The 15644-nt window shown below is 33.6% G+C and overlaps 2 protein-coding genes across 5 annotated transcripts in view; one reads left to right on the forward strand and one right to left on the reverse strand.

Moving 5' to 3' along the window:
- Nucleotides 1-15644, forward strand: part of ANKIB1 (ankyrin repeat and IBR domain containing 1) — a 239213-nt gene that overhangs the window by 4846 nt on the left and 218723 nt on the right. The gene's annotated exons all lie outside the window — the stretch shown is intronic.
- LRRD1 (leucine rich repeats and death domain containing 1) overlaps nt 9916-15644 on the reverse strand; it is a 40660-nt gene continuing 34931 nt past the window's right edge. For 2 of the 4 annotated variants that reach the window (XM_038556788.1, XM_038556789.1), the window contains 3 exons: nt 13073-13234; nt 11074-11191; nt 9916-10244 (listed from right to left, as the gene is read on the reverse strand). In XM_038556788.1, coding sequence (XP_038412716.1) covers nt 10058-10244; nt 11074-11191; nt 13073-13234 — 467 coding nt within the window. In that variant the 3' untranslated portion in view covers nt 9916-10057. The remainder of the gene's footprint in view (nt 10245-11073; nt 11192-13072; nt 13235-15644) is intronic. The other 2 variants (XM_038556791.1, XM_038556790.1) reach the window with 1 other exon arrangement.

A 15644-nucleotide genomic window follows, 5' to 3' on the forward strand; every position in this document is an offset into this window, starting at 1 on the left:
AGAGTTGGTCGCTTAACTGACAGCCACCCAGGCGACCCTGAAGGGGTTTTCTTTAATCCCTAATGTAAAAAAAAAAACTCCATTTCGGGGAATTCTAACCTCAAAGAAATTTATTTCACCCTAGGATCTACAGCCCACCCACCGCCAAATCCCAACCCATCCATCCCCAAAAAGGCAGTTCACAGGACACAATTACAAACATTTCCCTGAGTCTGAATTTTTCAGTGAGAGGCAATTAAGCAAAACTATCTTGTTTGACACATCACATCAAGTTGGCCCAAAGTTTCTATACCTGTGGGAAATGAAATGTACATCTTCATTTCTCCTCTAGTTTTCTGGTAACGTATTGGACCAAACACACACACACACCCCAAGGACAAATATTTCTCAGCTCTGACACAGTGCAAGCACAAATAAAGGAAAAGGAACATTTTCCTAAATATAGCTAAATCCACACAGGATTCCATTGCTCTTAATAGAGGTGGTTCTGCATGTGATTATGCAGAGAGAAGTGGTTTTCCCATTGTGCATCCTCAGGGTTTCAGACTTTCCAACTAGAGCATTTGAAATAATAAAATTAATCTATTGCTGATGGATACTTTTCAGTGACACAAAAGATCTGGCAGTAACTTTGAAATTACATCTTTACAATCATAGGTCAGAGAAAATTATCACTATTTTTTCTTTGTTGCTTATACTTTGGTGTCATGTAGAAACCATTGCCTAACCCAAGGTCATGAAGATTTATGTCTATGTTCTCTTCTATGATTTTTATAGTTTTACCTCATATTTAGGAGTTTGGTCAATTTTGAGTTAATTTTTGTATATTGATATGAGATAGGGCTTTAAATTCATTCTTTTACATGTGGATAATCATTTTCCCCAGCACCAGTTATTGAAAATACTGTCCTTTCCCCATTGAATTATTCAACACCCTTGTCAAAAATCAATTAACTGTTAGGGTTTAGTTCTGGACTCTCAGTTCCATTCCATTGATCTATATGTCTATCCTTATTCCAGTACCAGTATTTTTCTTCTCAGTAATACACACACACATTCACAAATAAGTGTATATTTATATAAACATACAGTAATTTCTTTTAATGAGTGACTTCTAATTAACGTCATAAATTCAAAAATGTGTGTATGTATGTATGTACCTATTTGTACAAAGCTTGGGGACTTAATAAAATAACTTTTTTTTAATAAAATAACTTTTAATGCTCTTTCAACTCTGTTAGGTAAAATACGACTCTAACAATTAATTTTGTGTATGGTTTTAGATTAACAGGATTCCATCTGCTGCCAGATGTACTTGTTCAGTAACAAGTACCAAAACTGTATTCTCACTACATTTGACCATTGATTTTGCAATTGGTGCTCATGGGTTTAAAGTTTATTGTGAAGGTAAGAGATGGTAATGTGAAAGGACCATTGCCCAGTTTAATGTAGTTAAACCAAAATTCTCCAGGGTGGAAATGGAAGAAGAACCATCAGGAAGGAAGATACAGTTCATCTTCTTATCTTAAATCTTACCCTAAGATTCACCTTCTTATTAATTATTAATATATAATAAGATGTTAGAATTAGTGGGCTTTAATGTTTTATCACAGTGTGCCTAAACAGGAAAATCTTTCTTAGGAGATGATACTATGAAATCACTATAGACCTGGAGATTAACAAAAGGAAATGAAATGTGAGAGGTAACAACATGAAACAAGGCCTGATTTGATATTCAGACTCCACCTTCCTCTGTGCTCTACCTCTCAGCCAGAAAATAAACTAGTAATCTGTCTTCTTTGCAAGTTTAGAACCAAGAGGGAAAATGTCCAATAAGAGACAAGAGTTGATATCTTCCATTCCAAACCAGCCCTTTCAGTCCCACAGAGTCATGATCATTTAACACAGAGAAGAATATTGAAAAGCTCTTGAGACAGGTTTTTATTTGGAAGTTTGGTACAAAGTCATATAGCATCAAAACATGACCTAAATTGATTGATTTATAATCTTTATTTATCCCACGTAATGTGGGTACTCCTATGTTTTACCATGGAAATATTGTTTGATAATGGGGTGGTACCCTAGGTTGTGCTGAGGGTATTAAAAACATACAGAATCTGCATTCTTGTATTTTTAAGATGTGAAAAAATTCTTATGGCAAAAATAACCTATTCTGAGGATTTCAGATACAGATCATGGACTTGTAATTTCTTCTCTATGTGATTTGACAATAAATTTTTCAGTTTATTCTTCATTTCAAGAAAAGCCCCTTCCTTACCCATAGGAATATCATACCAGATTTCAACTCACCTCCCCAGGACTATATTACCAGAATGTATCACATCAGAACTGATATCGTTTTAAGAAACACACAAATATAACAGAAGGGTGGTTATTTTCTAAACCACATAATTCAAAACATGAGGGCTTTTTTTTTTTTGGCTTAAATAACACAATTTAATATTCTCACATTTGTGGCTAGAATTCCCAAATCAGGATGTTAGCTGATGGAGTTCCTGGCAAGAGCTCTGTCTCTGGCTTACAGATGGTTGCCTTCTCACTGTGTCTTCACATGGTGGAGAAACTCATAGGTCTCTTCCTTTTCTTTTAAGGGCACCAGTCCTTTTGGATTAAAGCCCCTCCCTTATGACCTCACTTAACATTTATTAGCTTCTTACCCGCCCTCTATCCAAATATAGTCACAGTGGGGTTAAGGGCTTCAACAAGTAAATTTTTTCTTGAATCCTGTACCTTTGTAGTAAGTTTGAAATTGAGAAGCACGAGTTTTCCAACTTGGTTATCAATTTTCAGGATTGCTCATCTGGGTCTCTCATTTCTATATGGATTTTAGGATCAGTTTATCAATCTCTACAAAAGCCAACTGTGCTTTAGTAGAGATTACATTGAATGTGTGGATCAGTTTGGGGAATATTGTCATCTTAACAACATTAAGTCTTACAATCCATGAACATAGATGCCTTTCTATTTATTTAAGTCTTCTTTAATTTCTTTGAGTGATGTAAAGTGTTGTGTTTGCAAGCCTTCCACTTCTTGTGTTAAATTTGTAAGTATTTTTTTGATGTTATACATGGTATTATACATGGGATAATTTTCTTAATTGCATTTTCAGATTGTTCACTGTAACTGTATAAAAATAGTTAATTTAAAAATAAATAAAATAAAAATAGTTAATTTTTGTAAATTGATCTTGTATCCTCCTAGCTTACTAAATTCATTTACTGATTCTAGTGGGTTTTTAATAATAGTTCATCAAAATTTTCTTTTTTTTAATTTTTTTTAATTTTTTAATTTTTTTAAATATTTTTTTAAATTTTTATTTATTTATGATAGTCACAGAGAGAGAGAGACAGAGACACAGGCAGAGGGAGAAGCAGGCTCCATGCAGGGAGCCGATACACATATGTATACTACTGCTTTTTTTATATATACTACTACTTCTTTATCTAATCATCTATTGATGGATACTTGGGCTGCTTCCATAATTTGGCTGTTGTAAATATGCTTGTAATTAATGCTGCCATAAACATAGGGATGCGTATATCATTCAAATTAGTGTTTTTGTATTTTTTGGGTAAATACCCGGTAGTGCAATTACTGGATTGAATTAATGGATCATTTGGTAATTCTATTTTTAATTTTTGGGGGAATCCCTTTTTGTACAGTGATTCTACCAGTTTACATTCCCACCAATAGTGCATCAGGATTCCTTTTTCTGCATATCCTTGCCAACACTTGCTGTTTCTTGTGTTTTTGATTTTAGCCATTCTGACAGGTGTAACGTGTGGTTTTGATTAGCATTTCCCTGATGATCAGTGATATTGAGCACTGTTTCATGTATTTGTTGGCTATCTGTGTGTCTTCTTTGGAGAAATGTGTGTTCATGTCTTCTGCCCTTTTTTAATTGGATTACTTCTTTGTTTTGGTGTTGAATTGTATAAGTTCTTTTTTTTTTAAGATTTTATTTATTTATCCATGAGAGACACAGAGAGATGCGGAGAGAGAGGCAGAGACACAAGCAGAGGGAGAAGCCGGCTCCATGCAGGGAGCCCACGCGGGACTTGACCCCGACCCTGGGTCGTCCCGGGCTGAAGGCGGCGCTAAACCGATGAGCCACCCAGACTGCCCTGAGTTGTATAAGTTCTTTACAGATTTGGAATACTAAACTTTTTATTGAGTATGTCATTTGTAAGTATCTTCTCCCACTCTGTCATTTGTAAGTATCTTCTCCCACTCAGTAAGTTGTCTCTTAGTTTTGTTGATTATCTCCTTCACTGTGCAGAAACTTTTTCTTTTGATGTAGTCCAATTAGTTTATTTTTCCTTTTGTTTCCCTGGCCTCTGGAGACATATCTTAAAAAATATTGCTATGGCCAATGTCAGAGAAGTTACTGCCTATGCTATTAGGACTTTTATGAATTCAGATCTCACATTTAGGTCTTTAAGTTTTTTGTGTGTGGTGTAAGAAAGTGATCCACTTTCATTCTTTTGCATCTAGATGTCTAATTTCTCAACACCATTTGTTGAAGAGACTTTTTTCCATTAGATATTGCCTCCTTTCTCAAGGTTTATTGACCATAAAATTATGGGTTTATTTCTGGACTCTTATTCTGATAATCTGTGTGTCGTTTTTGTGCCACTACCATACTATTTTGATTACTACAGCTTTGTAGTGTATCTTGAAATCTGGGATTGTGACTCCTCCAGTTTTTTTTTTTTTTTTAAGATTGTTTTGGCTATTCAGGGTCTTTTGTGGTTCTATACAAATCCAAGGACTGTTTGTTCTAGTTGTGTGAAAAATGCTATTGGTATTTTGGTAGGAATTGCATTAAATCTGTAGACTGCTTTGGGTAGTATGGACATTTTAATAATATTTGTTCTTCTAATCCATGATCATGTAATATCTTTTCATTTGTGTGGTCTTCAGTTTCTTCCTCAGTGTTTTATAGTTGGTCTTTTCACTTCCTTGGTTAATTTTATCTCTAGGTATTATTTTTGGTACAACTATAAATAGGATTGTTTTCTTTTTGGGAGGAGATTGTTTTCTTAACTTCTCTTTCTATTGCTTCATTATTAGTATTGCAAAAGATTTCTGTGTATTGATTTTGTGTCCTGCAACTTGATTCATTTATTGCTTGTAGTAGTTTTTTTGTGGAGTCTTTAGGGTTTTCTCTATAAAGTATCATGTCATCTGCAAAAGTTTTGTTTCTTCCTTACCAGTTTAGGTGACTTTTATTTCTTTTTTCATCTGATTGGTGTGGCTAGGACTTCCTAGTACTATGTTGAATAAAAGTGGTGAGAGTGGACATCCTTGTCTTATTTCTGACCTTAGGGAAAACTCTGTTTTTCACCATTGAGTGTGATGTTAGATATGGGTTTTTCATATATGGCCCTTTTTGTATGGGAGGTATGTTTTCTCTAAATCTACTTTGTTAAGGGTTGTTACCATGGGAACACCTGTGTGGCTCAACAGTTGATCATCTGCCTAGAGCTCAGGGCATGATCCCAGGATCCAGGATCGAGTCTCACATTGGGCTCCCTACGAGGAGCCGCTTCTCCCTCTGCTTATGCCTCTGCCTCTCTTTCTCTCTCTCTGTCTCTCATGAATAAATAGATAAATCTTTTTTTAAAAAAGAGGGGGGTTGTTATCATGAATTTTAAAAAGAGGGGGGTTGTTATCATGAATGGATGTTGCACTTTGTCAGATGCTTTTTCTGCATCTATTGAAATGATTATATGATTTTTATTCTTTCTCGTTGATATATAGCATCACATTGATTTACAAATATTGAGTCACCCTCACATTCTGGGAATAAGTACCACTTGATTGTGATAAATGACTGTTTAATGTTTTATCAGATTTGGTTTGCTAAGGATTTTTACATCTATGTTCATCAGAGATGAACATACAGCCTATAGTTCTGGGGTTTTTTGTAGTGTCTTTATCTGGTTTTGGTATCAGGATAATACTGACCTCATTACATAAGCTAGTATTATTATAAATTTGGTTTGTAACTCTTTTTTTTTCTTTCTAAATGATTTAAGAGATTGATACATTAAAAAAATTAGTCTAAAAGTTAGTATTATTGTGACTTTGGCTTGTAATTCTACATTTCTGTTGTCTACATATTTAGGAGATTAATGCTTTAAAAGAATTACTAGTTTATGTTTTGGGGCATACATTGTGTTAATATGTAATTTTGTGACATATAACCAAAAGGAATAGGAACAGAGCTCTAAAGGAGCAGAGTTTTTGTATGTTATTGAAGTTAAGCTGGTATAAATGCACATTGGAATATTACAACTTTAGCATGTTAAATGTAATCCCCATAGTAACCATAAAGAAAAAATACCTATGGAACACAAAAGTAAATACGAAGGGAATTTAAGCATTGCACAGCAAAACAATTTTTAGCTAAACTCAAAAGAAGATTATAAGGCTGGAAATGAGGGTCAAAATGCTATATAGCATATAGAAAACAAATAGCAAAATGGTAGAAGTTAAATCTCCCATCAGTGATTATTTTAACTGTAAATTAATAAGCCAGTCACAAAAATGTGAACACTGTGATTCCACTTATATGAAGTACTTAGAGTAATCAGAATCGTAGAGACAAAAAGAATGGTGGATGTCAGGAAGTTAAGGGAAATGGGGAATGGAAAGTTATCATTTAAGGAGTATAGAGTTTCAGGGTCCCTGGGTGTCTCAGTTAATTCAGCGTCTGCCTTCAGCTCAGGTCATGATCTCAGGGTCCTGGGATCAGGTTCTGCATTGGGCTCTATGCTCAGTGAGGAGTCTGCTTCTCCCTCTCCCTCTCCCCCTTAGCCCCCCACTCGTGGATGCTCTTTGGGGGAAATATGATAAAAGTTTAATATATATTAATATATATTAATAGTTGCTAATTATAAAACATGTTAGAACACTATTTTGATTTTTTTGCATTTAATACATTATGCACTAAGTTCTCATGTATTCATTCATGTACATGAGAACTCATGTAAAGCACAACACTTTAGAAATTTTTTTTATCAGAAGGGAAAAATCAGCGCACAGATTAAATGACTTTCACAAGACCATTAGGGGCAAAGCAGGAATGCAAAATTGTTTGGTTCCAAATGTATGTATTGCACTGCTATTATATAAAACAAACTATATGCATATGGTTATAAACACCAAGGTAAAAGATAACTTGCAAAGCATTAAATTGGCTGTAATGTATTAAGAGAATAGGATTATGTGACTTCATTTTTACTCTTTTTTGTAACATAAACTCATTGGGGGAAAAAATAGAAAATATAAATGAGCAAAAAAACTAAATAAATACAAGTTAGGTGTCATCTCATTCCCCCCAGATTTAACTACCATTATGTTGTTTCCTGTTTAAAAACTTATTTAACTGCTGTTTTGCCATGTTTTCAAATTAAAATATAATAAAATATGTGCTTGCTTCAGCAGCAAATATACTAAAATATAATAAAATAGAGGTATGGTACACATGATAATAAGCCAAGATAAACTGTGGAAAATTCAGCTATGATTACCTCAAGGGGCATAATAGTCATAAAGATTAACAGGGCTTAAAATGTTTAAATGTTAAGTAGAATTCTATGAATGGCTGCTATTAAATGTTAAATGGAACTCTATTAATGTCTGCTATTGATTATTCTCCATATACTAAACACTTTTCTTTTGGTGACTTCTATAGAAAGTTCAGCCTGCTCTCAATTTTTCTAATTCTTCCTTTAATTCTACCAATAAGGAGGAATGGTAATATAAATGAAGGTAAGGTAAGGGTATTTACTGAATCATAGAACCCTCACAGATTTCTCTTTCTTTTCTGCAACTTTGGTACTAGGACAGTCGTGGATCTGCTCTTGCTTGGGAGATGCCACTCCTTTGGTTAGGGTAAGATAACAAAACATCCCTTGGGGTGTGGTCTTGACCTCAGACCTCAGAATTTATAACTTATTCAGCAGTGCAAAATAGCCATGCCTAGTTGAGGAGCTGTCTTCTGATTTGAGACTCAGGGAGCAAGACTCCCTAGTTTTATGGATCTGCCATGCCCGGGACCTCCAACCAGCCAGGGAATGGTATTAGGAGCTAGGTCTGAAAGCAACTTACATCATTTCTGCCTATGTTTCATTTGGAGAAGTCAATCACAGGAGCAACACCTAACCACAAGGGAAGCTTGGAGACGTTATCTAGTAGGATGCCAAGAAGGAACAGAAAATGGGGTCTGTTGTAGAGGTAACGGTAGCAGTTACCACATATGCCCTAACCTGGTCTGGGATGAGTGGATGGATTTGGCTATGTTCTATGCTTTCAGATGAAGTTTCCTTTTGCTGGTATTTAAATTTGTCTTATTCATCATCAGCATTGTGAAAATAAGGTTAGGGATAAAAGAAACTACTCACCTGTTCCGGTTATAATCTGCTAAGATGTATCAGTAAAAAAGCAATCTAATTGGACTCATTTTCTATAATACTAGATACAAAGAAATAAATCAACTCTTCTTTTATGAGCTACCAACAGGCATCTTATGTCACAGAAAAGAGCCTGAGAAAATGAGGCCAAAACATAGAATCTTAAACAGGAGAAAAGCAAAGCATCCTGATACTGCTCAGTTTCTCTATGTAGTTGAAACAAAAACTTTACAAAGCCCTCATTCTTTGGGAAAAAATATTTTTAAAAATACTAACTTCTTTAAGAATGGAAATTAGCTTCTTATCAGTAAAATTTGTTAGCTAGATAGCCAAAAGAAATGCATTTTTGTTTTGACAACATACTTTTTACAAGATAAAAATTTTCTTAGTGCAGATAAGTTGCTAGTTTACTTTTCTGTTACACAAATGAAACCTTTAATTGATTTCATTGCTTCAAATGTTTGTGAAAAATTATTTAGCTAAATCAGAAGAGTCAAAATAATAATTGTGAAAATTATATATAGTTTTGAATTGTATTTGTTTATGTAAATTATTCAAGAGTAAGCCTCCTAAGCTCTTTTTTTGAAAGATGCATTGTATTCACAGACTCTAGAAACTACAGTTTTAACTATTCTCTTCCTACTACAGTACAATGCTAATAAACAGTTTTTGCCCTCAGAATCCAAACACAATGCAGTGTTTTCTTCCTCACCGTTAACTTAAAGCTGGTTTCATCTGGAGCTTCTTTGGCTTCAGTTGTGTAAGCTGATTTTTGTTTGTTTTAAGCTTAACTGCAATGGAAAGAGTTTTGACGAAACAGTATTTTCTTGGTCTCTAGGAATACTCATGCACTGTTAGTAGGAATGTAAATTGGTGTAGCCACTGGGGAAAACAGTATGGATGTTCCTCAAGTTAAAAATAGAACTACCCTATGATCCAGTAATCACACTCTTGAGTATTTACCCCCAAAATACAAAAACATTAATTCAGAGGGATACATGCACCCATATATTTATGGCAATATTATTTACAATAGCCAAATTATAGACGCAGCCCAAGTGTTCACCAATATATGAATGGGTAAAGGTGCTATGGTATAAACTACTTTTTTGACTTGTATTACTTTCAACTTACAGTGTGTTTATTGGGATGTAACCATATTAAAAGTTGAGAGAGATTTGTAGAGGATTACTGACCTTGGCTCTGATTTATGTTTAACAGACCTATCCCATTCCTAATGGAGAAATGGTAGGACATTCATTTCTGTTTTTAAGCCAGCGTCTAAAATGAAATTTCTCTGCTTTGTAACTCCAATGCAAGTTACTAATGACCTTATTACCTATAAATCTTGGGTTATATAAAAGCATTGTATAACAAAGAATTTTTAATGGAATCATTTCTTTTTAAAAATTATTAATCATAATTCCAAGGTAACAGAACAAGTACACAAAATAGTGTCTCTCATATTTTATTATGATAACATTAAAGTGGTAGCCATAAATTGTCATTATCTGTTAGGAATGCATGAAAAGAGACATAACATGCAGTTCTCTTATACCCAGTTTCAATTATATAAGTACATCATAAGTTTTCAGCTTTTATTATGGGTACACTGTTCAGAATTTAATTGCACATGTAAAAAGTTTTAAAGCTGTTATTTTGTCCATAATTTCATATGCTCCTATCATAGTTAGTGCCCGAGTTAGTTGGTCTCTTAAAGCAGCAGTAGTTAGTGATAAGTTGATACTTTCTGTTTTCCACTTATGAAGTGCTTGGAGGACTCTCTCACTTAATGAAACAGGGCTGAAAATTTTAAAGATAATATTATTTTATCTTACCAGTTAAGAAGATTTAAATTACTTAAATACTGTATACCTAGGTTTTCAAACCAATTTACCAGATTGAAGTGAGGATTAAGTTATTGGTGAAGATAGTTCATATAATATTAGCACCAAGCTTGGCAAAATACTGAAAGTCAGCCCCATGCCAACCCTTGTTTCTTTGTAGGAAATCAATTAACATTTAGTTCTAAGATTTACTCAAGATCTCAAAACAGTAATTATGGGTTTTTTATTCTAAGGCAGTGTATTACTGCTACAGTACTACATGCTTTATAACTTGATCTATGGGACACCTGGGTGGCTTAGCGGTTGGGCATCTGCCTTTGGCTCAGGGCGTGATTCTGGATTCCTAGGATCAGGATCAAGTCCCACATCGGACTCCCTGCATGGAGTCTGCTTTTCCTCCCTCTGCCTGTGTCTCTGCCTCTCTTTCTGTGTCTCTCAAAAATAAATAAAATTTTATTAAAAAAATAATAACTTGATCTCATGAAAACTCTCTTAGGTAAATATATCCATTTTATCAGTGGAAAAACTAAAGTACTAAGAAGTTAAGGGACTTATCCAAGGTCACAAAACTAGTTGTAATTTAAAGCCAAACAGTCTTCCATGAGAGCCTTTACTTTTAACCACTATACCCACATGGTTCTCAAATATATTATAAACTAAAATCAGAGTCTTTTACAGCAAATTAAAATTCATGTTAATATAACATTTCAAAACCTTGTAATATCAAAATGATATAAATCAGAATATGAGAATAGCTTATACCACATGTTGTTCTTCATACATACCTTTTTGTAGACATATCTGTTTCTGAGATTGCCAGGTTTAATTTTTGACACAAATATTTAAAATTTGTTATAGTGATATTATTGGCAACTATGATGAAGATCTTCTCTAGGATTTTCTCTACATTTGAACATAAAAAGAAAATTTAAGCCATTTCCTTTGAAAAACGTACTCTATTTTGAGCTTATTATTATTATATCTGGGTTCCTTACTTCTGTGCTCCTATCAAATGTCTGTGTCAAGTAAAATTGAAAAGTAAGATGCAGACCTAACATACAAACTGAAATTCGAACCATTTGTTCAATTTTGTCCAAAATCTTAATAATCAAAAACATGTAATGACCATTTAAAAGTATATTATAAGCAACTTTAAAGTGATTTTCAAAACTTTCTTTAATTCTCTAAGGATTTGAAATGAATTTAATTCCATCCTTTGATTCTAGCTTTTTAATTGTCTTCTTTATGTAGCATCATAAAAAGCCAAGTTCACATCTACTATAAATATAATGTATATATGTATATTTTATATTCAAATCATTTATTTAATGAATGCTGCCTTAGATCTTAGACTAGATCTATTTTTGTTGTTGTTAAAGTACTTTGGAAATTTTTAAGAACTAGCAATCTCCCACCCCTCTGTAATCATCTCAGTCCCTCAGGCTAGATTGTATGCTAATGATATAAATGAAAGTCCAATATCCTAGGCAAAATTTTAAGGAAGGAATCCCATGTTCTTTGTTAATTGGAGAATAAGTATATCTCCCATGATGACTTCCTCTCCTCTCTCTCAGGGTGCCTGCAGTGTGAGGGCACCTTGGGTAAGATATAAATGGCTAGGGTTCTCTCATTTTTGCTGACTTTGGTCTGTTGCCACCTCTATAAAATTCTGTTACTTAATAAGAATACTTTATGGATTCTTGGAAACTCCTAAATACTTTATAGAAATAATTATCATAAAATATTCCTTTTTAATGATAATAATTAGCAGGACCAACTTGCATAACAAGTTAGGAAAAACAGCTACTGTGACTTTTAATTTTATCTCTTAGTTTCTTTCTATCAATGAGGCCTAAGTCTTAGAGAAACTTCTAACTGGTAGCCATGCGTATGGATGTATGTTGTGCCTTAAAGAGGACTGTACATTTTTAGTGACCATCTAGCTAGACTGTGAGATTATTGCTGATATAAGCTCCTGATTACACAGACAAGGACATTATAGAATGATTTGGGGGTGGGGACAGTTTTGTGTATTTCCCCAAATCTGGATCCATACTAATTAAATTGATTTAATACTTCTTAAATACTCATTGAATTGGAGAACCAAAATCTGGATGACAGCTGTCACTGATTGTGACAAGCAAAGTCAGAGTCTCAGGAAAAAAGCTTAGTTGTTGGGAATTTACCCCTAAGGAAAGAATTAGTTGGTGAAATTTCCGTGTGAAAGGCTTGCAGAAACTGATCTCCATCTGGCCCAGCTAAAGGACATTGAAAGAAAATGGACACACTCTCTGAAATAATCAGGGACAATCAATGGAATACTTAAGGACAAAGAATGGAGAGTACCCACCACTGTACACAGGTGATCATAGTGGGCCAAAAGCTGATTGGCTTCAATACAAAAGATTTAAGTACTTTCTTCAAGGCTAGATAAGAATTTTGGAACTACTACATGTGGTGATACAGATCAGAACCAGTAAAGAGATTTTTATGTGGCCTAAGTCTGGGCACAACCATGATGAACAACCTGTTTGAAGGGCATTGAGCAGCCAATCCATCCACTTGGGTTTGCCTGTTTTCAATGGTTTAGTTTATATAGACCCAGATTAAATCATCTGAATTATCAAAATAAACTCCTAACCTTCAGAAAAGGGAAGATGATAAATATTTTAATGCCTCTACCACATTGAAAGCATACTCTTTTTAAAGTATACTATCTTTTTAATTTATAGATGATACTAGAAAATTACTTATAAGCTAGTAGGTCACTCACTGATCACCTACCGTCTCTTTGATCTGCCCTCTGTAGATAGTGTACAATAGTATACAGTTGTTTTCCTTTACAGATTTCCATTGGAGGTCTCAGCAAAGGGTTATCATCAAAATTTATCTCCTTCAGTGAAAAAAGATTATGGATACCAATAGGCAGAGCTGTTAGATTATTTCCTAGTAGAAAAGAAGTTATAATTAAATTATATACCTTTCTGTATAAGGAAAAAATACGAAGATAATAACAACTACTTATAGGGTATTTACTGTATCTTACTAGCAATGTACCAGATATACCAGGTATAAATTCTTATCATTGTCTCCTTGCTAGGAATGAAAAGGAAGAAGTATAGAAATAGAACTTTTCTCTCAGAAGATGGCAAAATGACATAGGAAGCTGTTCTCTTAAAGTATAGGAAAGGACTTTACAAAGTAGGTGTGATAGTAATTTTTTAAATAAACTTTTTATTTTGAATAATTTCAGATTTGCAGCAAGTTGCAGAAATTGTAGAGAATTCTTGTATATTCCCCATCCAGTTTTAGTTTCCCCTAGTGTTATCATCTCACATTATTGTATTATATTTGTCAAAACTAGGAAACATTGGCATATTATTATTAAATAAACCAGACAATTTTGGATTTCATTAGTTTTTCTCTCAATGTCTTTTTCTGTTCCAGAATCCATTACCCGATAACACATTGCAGACAGTTATGTCTTCTTTGTCTCCTCTGGTCTGAGACGGTTGGTCTTTCCTTGTTTATCATTATCTTGACAGCTGAGTGGTACTGATTAGATATTTTTGTAGAATATTCCTTAATTTGAGTTTACCTAATATATTTCCTCATGATTAGACTGGGGTTATGGGTTTCTGGAAAGAATACTACAGAGGTGAAAAGCTCTCATCACATCACAGCAGGGATACCTCATACCCATATAACATCACTAGCAATATTAAGCTTGATCTCTTGGCTAAAACAGTGTCTTGCCGGGTTTCTCTGATAAAATGTTTTGATTTTTTTCCTTGTCCATACTCTATTTTTTTGGAACTGAGTTACTAAGTCTAGTCCACCCTCAACGAGTGGGGATTAAACTCTACTTCCCTAAAGTGTAATGTTTTCAAGACACCTTAATCCAACATAAACTGAACACAAAAAAGTAAAACTGTGGTAACAAGATAAGACTTTGAATCATTTAGAGGGGAACTGGCCTATAAGATTGCCTTTTTATTATTTATACATATATAGTTACATTGTTTATAGTCATAAAAGAACCTGCTTCCTTTCAGTGAAGAATAGCATTCAGAAACCAAGATCAAGATACTAGTTTTGCTCATTGCTTCTGGGAATGTGTATATATATATGTATGTGTGTGTATATATATATATGTGTATATATATATATACACATACATACACACACGTACATAAACATACCTACACATATAGGTGGGACTTTATAATGTACATTCTAAGCTCATAATTATAAACATATACGTTATGCATCTGTGTAATATATGTGAATCACAGCATATGGTATTTAGGGATCTGGCTTTTTTCATTTAGCATAATGCATGAGATTTATTGGTGTTTAATGATGTATCAAGTTTGTTCCTTTTTATTAATGAGAAATATTCAATTATATGGATGTACATACTTTATCCATTCACTAACTAATGGACATTTTGAATGATTCCATTTTTTGGTGATTGTGAATAAAACCACTCTATATATTTGCACTCAGTTTTTTATTGAACATAATTTTTCATTTCACTTGAAATCAAAGTGTGGTTGGAGTATGATTGGTAGGTTGTATGGCAAATATACATATAACTTTATAAAAAATTATGAAACTGTTTTCCAGAGTGTGTATCATTTTGCATTCCTACCATCAGTGTATCAGAGTTGTAGTTACAGCTTTTGGTATTGTCAGATTTTAATTTTAGTTATTCTGATAGCAGTTCTCACTGTAGCAGCTCTTTCTGCCCTCAGGTCCTGTCCTCTGCTCTAATAAAAGCACCTTTCTGCACTCCCCCCAAAAAAATCTCATTGTAGATTTAATTTGCATTTCTCTCATGACTAATGATTTGCGTATATTTCCTTCTGCTTATTTGCCATTAATATACATTCTTTGTAATGTATCTGTTCAAAATCTGTGCCAATTTTTGAGTCAACTATTTAATATTGACTTCTGATAATTAAATAAATATTTTCTTTTAGTCTGTAGCTTTTCATTCCTTTAACTGAATGCTTTAGTTAAAAGAATGAAACACCTTTTGAAGGACAAAGGTTTCTAATTTTGATGAAGTCCAATTCATTTTTTTGTGGATTGTGATTTTGTTGTTATACCTAAGAGAACTTTGCCAAAGTTACAAATGTTTTCTTCTATGCTTTTATATAGAAGTTTTACAGTTTTAGCTTTTACAGTTAGGTCTGTGATTCATTTTCATTTGATGTCTTATATGGTATATGGTATAGATTAAAGGTTTTTTTTGGGGGGGGTGTCCCTTTTTTTTTTTTTTTTTTGATTGTTGCAGTTTGTTTTAGTTTTTGGCTTGTGGCCATCTAGTTGCTCTAGCATTATTTCTTGA

This window comes from Canis lupus, chromosome 14 (assembly GCF_011100685.1).
Source record: "Canis lupus familiaris isolate Mischka breed German Shepherd chromosome 14, alternate assembly UU_Cfam_GSD_1.0, whole genome shotgun sequence".
NCBI classification, from domain to species: domain Eukaryota; kingdom Metazoa; phylum Chordata; class Mammalia; order Carnivora; family Canidae; genus Canis; species Canis lupus.